Consider the following 6,532-nt stretch of genomic DNA (forward strand, 5'->3'; position numbering starts at 1 on the left):
AAATATTTAATGTAGTTGAAAAGAGAAAGAGAAAAAAATAGACACAAACGAACCCAACCCGTTTTACAAAACCCGGTACCGAATTGAATCCAAACCATTATCAACATGTTATCATAAAACTGAAGCGAAACTAAATCACACCAAAATCGAAACCGAATCGAAACTGAAAAAATCGATCCGAACCCAACCCAAACCGACCGATTGACAACCCTAATACTGCTTCTCCTACTTATGAATGTTGGATTGGAATCTACGACCTCAAATCGTAACCTCATGAGCATATATAACATCATCAATGAAGACATTTTGTGTTATGTGGGATCCATGCATGAGCTTTTAATATAATGGTTGAGTCTAGTAGTCGACCAACTTGACAAGCTAACAACCCAAACCTTATACGTGGGGACACAGATCATGCATGGAGTGTTTAACTAACGATTTGTGCCAGAAGGGATTCGTGCCATGCAAGGTTGTAGTTTATTAATATAGTTGAGGCATTGTTTGGTTTGCATTCTTGGAATGCATTTTAAGTTGATTTCGCATTATCAGATGATAAAATAATTGTTTTTATTGTTCGAGAATGCAAAATCGATCTAGAATGCATATCAAACACGATTTAAAGTTTGTAGTTTAATGATTTTCCAACTTTTATAGGCCTACATGCCTCTATGGATTGTTATTAAGTTTAGAACCAGTTGGCAAGGAAGAATCAAATTTTCCCAACTGAACTTAGAGCCTTACGAGGTATGGGAGACTGCCTCACAAGTGGAAGGTTCTTGATTATAAATAGGAAAATTTTCTTTGATCCACGAGATAAGAATAAAAATTACAAGATAAGTAGGTTTTTATTTGTTTTACATCCACAACAATCTATTTTAAAAAGATTTACTTAATTCCCAAAGTTGGTTAGTACTCATACCAACAATAATAAAATAAAAGCACACTTTCAAAATTGCCCTAACCTCATTTAACTATTTTAAAAACCGTGAAATCCGATGAAAGTGTGCCTTAATTGTAAGAGGAGAAATCAAAGCTTCTATTGCCCCTTAAAAAAAAAAAAAAAAAAAAAAAAAAAAAAAAAAAGAAAAAAAAGAAAAAAAAAAAAAAAAAAGAAAAAAAAGAAGAAGAAGAAGAAGAAAGCTATATCATTTAAGTGCAAAGGGAAGTACACTTTAATTGTTGGAATAGAAAACATTAGAAACTTATTAAGAAAACAGGATAGTTCACCCAATATCCTATGGTTCACAAATCCTTCCTAGGGTTTTGGTATGTTCCAAAATACCCTCCTGATACCTATTCCCGCCCCACAATGAATATGGGACTGTGGAAAGAATCTCAGTCAAAAGTAATAAACAAAACAAAACAAAACAACAAGAGTGAGAGAAATAATAAAAAAATACAGGTAGAAAAAGTTGCGCACCCCTTCCCTCCTTATTTTCCCATTGTAGTTTAAAACAAATTTTTTAAACAATTTTGGGAGTTCGTTTTATTTTATTCTTGGGTGGCATGAGTACTAACCAACTTTGGGGATTTGAGTAAATCTTTTCAAAATGCATTGTGGATGTAAAACAAATTTGAAACCTACTTATCTTGTAATTTTTATTCTTATTTAGTAGATCTAAGAAAATTATCCCAAAGAAATAATAATATTAAATAAAAAAGAAAAGTTCTATTGGAATGTACCATCTACGCCCACACATAAAGACAAAAATCCTACCCCCATGATATGCGGAATCGTTATCACCTCCAATTCCTGTCCGCTCCAATTCCCTCCAATCCCTCACATAGGAGCGAAAATGATCGACCACCTAACCCACTATTCGAACACACTGCCCAAGGTGAGGTAGGATGATCATTTTAACTACTATGTGAGGGATTGGAGGGAATTGGAGTAGACAGCGAATTGGAGATGATAAAAATTCATGATATGCGTGCTCTCATTGGCTTGCAGGGCCATGCTGCCCCACTGAGAACGCCGACCCTTAAATTGGGATTAAGAAATGGAGTCGCAAAGCTATTCGTTATTTGGTGGAACTTGGAAGAGACAACTAAACCAAAGTGCCCTCGTATTCGTGTGCATTCTTCTGCCCATCCTCGTTGTCGCTAAACCATACTCTCTCTGTCTCTTTCCCAACATTGGAAACAACTCTCTTCCTTCGTTTGCCATTCTTGCGATGATTCAGTGAATCTGATACAGGTCTTCCTCACGTGTGCTTCTCCTACTTATGAATGTCGGATTGGAATCTACCCTTCAAACCATTTACTAAACGCATGAGCATAATAACTTCACATCATCAATGAAGACGTTTTTGTGTTAGATATGGGATCCATGAGCTTAGTGGTTGATTCTAATAGGCGACTAATTTGACAAGCTAACAAACCAAACCCTTAAAAAAAAATATAAAAAAAATTCTTACGTGGGGACACAGATCTTGCATGGAATCTTTAAGTGACGATTTGTGCCAGAAAGGGTTTCGTGCCATACAAGGTTGTAGTTTAGTGATATTTTTATATTCACTATTCTCTCTTAGAATGTCTGCTAATATATGATTAGACTAATGCCCGCTAAATAATGACATTGCTTATACTTTACACCAACACGTGGCAACCTCCCCATCATTAGATTCTCTCTGATCCGTTTTCACCCTAAGCTTATGACGAGACTTTGACAGCAAATCACCCACTTAGTCAAAACCGCACAGTTTGTTAGATTCTTTTGTTGACTGAGGACATTTCAGTAAATTCAAAAACAAACGTCATAAAAAAAAATTCCAAAGAACATCGAAGGTCGGCGAAAGTGTTAACAGAGCAGAAAAGGAAAAGAAATTAACTAATTAGAAACATTTACAAAGTGGGAAAATCTCTTCTTAGTACGTAATTCGTTAAAATAACTATAATATCCAAAAAAAAAAAAAAACAAAATTATATACTGAAAAAGAAAGAACAAGGAAACATGTATCTGTTTAGATTCTCGAAAATCTTCAAAGGTGAAGAAAGTTCAACTTCTGCTCAAAGGAGAAAGTTCTTGAACAACCTTGGTCGTCTTATGCTGCCGGAAAACCTTCATCGAACTCGGAAAATACCAACGCCTACCTTTCAATTTGCAATCACCACCGGCAGATTCAGAGATAGAAGAAATTCCGACCGATTTAGACCTGATCATCTTCATGTTTTCAATCTGTAGGTTCTCTTTCTCTTCCTTTACTTCATCTGCTTTCTTCGTCTTTGTTGAAGACTTGAATACAGGCGGCCACAGTGATGATCTGGTACGACTCACAACAGGTGGAATCAGTGCTACGGCGTCCTTATGGGACGGTCTGCGTCGGATGAAGCTAAAGGTAGTGGATCTGGACCGTTGGAAAGCAGGATCGCAGTCGATAAGATTGGAAAAGGATCCGACGGTTCGTACTCCGATTTCGGCGCTGGATTTGGGAGCGTCGATAGAGGAGGAAAGAGAAAACGAAGAGGAAGATGAAGAAGAAGAAGAAGAAGATGAGTAGCAGCACGAGCACGGCCGAACGTTAGCGCATTCGGGGCAGAGGCGAAGGAGACGATCTCTGAGACAGAGAGGGCAGACACCGGTGCTTCTTCGCTTCAAGGGGTGATTTCGACATTTCCATAGCTCTTCTTCGTCCATTGCGAATAGCAAACTAAGCTCTGCTACTGCTTCTTCTTCTTCTTCCTCGCAAAGTGTGTCTCCGTGCTTTCGCTCTGATCCAAGCTTGTGTGTGTTCTAGATTGCAGAGATTTTGGTTTTGGATTTAAATAGTCAAGCAGCAAGGATTAACCAGGAGTTTAACCATGGTTAAGAGAGTTAGGTTAATACGGTTGGCGAATGGTGAGTGGCGGAACCGGAATGATGCGTGTGCCGTTTGAGCACTTTGAAAATGCCGTCAATAGTTCCAATTATTTACTAAAATGGCCACTAACAGATAATTCCTTCTTTTTTGTTCGTTTTTGGTAAGAATTAGGTGAGAGAATATAACATATGATAGAACATTTCATCAAAATGGACGGTGGAGATCATAAGATCGTGGCAAGTAACCCGGGGTTGAGGTTTGACTATATACTGGTTGCTAACCATTACAGGGAAACAGAAAAGTGAGTGTTATTCAACACGTGGCATTTAAGAAGGTTTGTTGCGTAGCTATCTTGGACATTAATGAAGCATTGAAGCTCTCTACCAAGAAAAAAAGAAGCATTGAAGCTTCACCGTATATATGTCACTGTTTTAGCATTTATTAATTCTATATGTTGATACTATTATGTTTAGGAAAAAACCTAGGTTGTGGCCACGGAGGACATCAGGACACATTTATGATGGATCAATCACAAGACTTTTCCTTCGACCAAAAAAAAAAAAAATCACAAGACTTTTCCTTCGGTTTTTTGGTGAGGTATCCATCACAAGACCTACCACGACAAATTTATTGCTTGTGATATATATATATATATTATGGAGAGGGGTGATACATGATTAAGGGAAAGAGATAAGTAACATCGCTTGCCAGCGGTTAGTGTTAGAATAGTTTGATCTAAATAGAGATAAAATCATAAAAGTTAGGATCACTATAGAACGTTTGAGAACACAATCAAACAAATAATAGAGAATTAGAGATAGAATCACTAATCTTGTTTCGAATCCATAGTGATGATAATCACAGCGAAAAATAAAGATCAAAGATCTAGATGTTTCCTCTCTATTTCCAAAGATAATTTGATTTGATGAGAATACCGTATGCACAAGGATGATGAATACTGAATATTTTCCTCTCTTTCAAGAATGCACTCCTCAACAGAGATTGAGAATAATAGTTGTGATTGGTAGAGGGGGGACCTAGCTCTCTTTATATAGTAATTCCTAGAGGGCCTCTCTCATCATAGTCCCAGTAAGAATCTATTTGGCCCACACCAAAGCCAGTCCACATAGGACTCCTAATACAACTGAATGACCCCTTTATTAGACCAAAACTCTAATTAGTCTAAGTTTAGGGATTTAATTAGGTCCACATAGAGTTCTATTAGAAATAGAATTCTAACATTCTCCCACTTGGACATATATTAAATTTCATAATTTTAAAGAATTTGAAAAGACAAATTTGACCAAAACAAATCACAGGCTAACAACCCTTTAAAAAAACTTTATGTGCACATTTTAAAAATAAATTGGTCTAGAGATTGTATTAAAAGTCAATCCTGTCCCATAGAGTTTTAGACACCGAATCATGACAGTAATTGCATCTATGATCAAGCGACACAGAGCCTTCCATGGTCACGAGAGCCCTCAACTCTACTAACATGGATGCCATGTGGTAGTGTGGCAATGAGATAATACTCACATAGTGGTTCCTGATGTATTATTCATTTGTTAGTCCAAAATTTTTCTTCTTTAAGTGGTACATGCGCACTAGAGAAATAATCTTTATGATTCCAACGAATTTGTATGTCTAATTAGATTTAACTTGAGTTATACTTTATGTGTCATAAGACATACCTTTAGGCTAATAACTTAATGCCCCAGTCTTGGCTTAACGTTAACACATTCCTTAAGATTGTAAAACTGGATATATACAAGGGCGAAGACCTTTGGTTAGGGGATATATGTATATATATATATCAGTTGTTTTATGCATCCAAAAGTTTCAAGGAGATTTACTTAATAAAAGGTTTTTGGTTCGAGTAGACTGTAGTGCTGTTAATCAAGTTTTAAAAAATGATATTCAAAATATTACATCAAAATAAATTTTTACAAGATGGCAAGCTCTTTTATCAAGTTTTGATTTTGAAATAGAATACATAAAAGGAGAGTTAAACTCAATCCCTGACTTTCTCACCCGGAAATTCCTACAGGGCCCAAAAGTTATAAACTGCATATACAACATGCCTCCCAAAGAAGACAACCCTCTTTCAAGGGTCAAATCAAAAGCTGCTTATGCAAAGGCCTCACCAAAACAAATAGCAAGCTCCTCCCAAACTACATCAATGGTCTCTTTCTCCCACGTCGTTGTAGGGACATCCCAAACAATTTCAAAACCAAGCTCCTCTCAATCAGTGACCAATCTTCCCACTCAAAGGCTCACCCAACAAATAACAAAACCAACCCAAAAAAGCCAATACATAAACAAAGGTATTTGCCAAGATCTACTTATCCTAGAAGACTATTATACCCAAAAGTGTACCTCAACAAATGACATTGCCAAAAGAATCTACTACCAAGACTGGCAGTTTTATTCCCCAAACCACATGAAGTCTCAAGAATTCTATGAGTTTATCCTCGTAGATATTGACTCCGTCAGGATCAAACAAAACTTCGACAAAGGAGATAAAACTCTGGTAACCCACTCCTCGGTTACTATTCTCAAGATCATCAATGCTGAAGAATGGGGAACATCTCCTCTTCACCACAAAGATTTCTCCCAAAGTTACAATCCCAAAAGCTACAACTATTTTGATTACGTGGATGCTTGGCACCAAGCTTTCCTCTGGCAAAATTCAAAAGGAAGGCACTCTTGGTTCTTCTGTTTCGACTACA

The 6,532-nt window shown here is 36.9% G+C and overlaps 1 protein-coding gene across 1 annotated transcript; it reads right to left on the reverse strand.

Moving 5' to 3' along the window:
• Positions 1-2,907: 2,907 nt before the first annotated feature.
• On the reverse strand, positions 2,908-3,729 carry LOC122664763. Its single transcript, XM_043860735.1, has one exon. It carries the CDS (start codon positions 3,635-3,637, stop codon positions 2,999-3,001), a length of 639 nt encoding a protein of 212 aa, XP_043716670.1. The 5' UTR covers positions 3,638-3,729; the 3' UTR covers positions 2,908-2,998.
• Between the last annotated feature and the right edge of the window lie 2,803 nt (positions 3,730-6,532).

Source organism: Telopea speciosissima, chromosome 6, assembly GCF_018873765.1.
Source record: "Telopea speciosissima isolate NSW1024214 ecotype Mountain lineage chromosome 6, Tspe_v1, whole genome shotgun sequence".
Taxonomy (NCBI): domain Eukaryota; kingdom Viridiplantae; phylum Streptophyta; class Magnoliopsida; order Proteales; family Proteaceae; genus Telopea; species Telopea speciosissima.

Coding starts and splice junctions, on each gene's coding strand:
- LOC122664763 (XM_043860735.1), bottom strand. CDS start 3,637: ATGGACGAAGAAGAGCTATGGAAATGTCGAAATCACCCCTTGAAGCGA.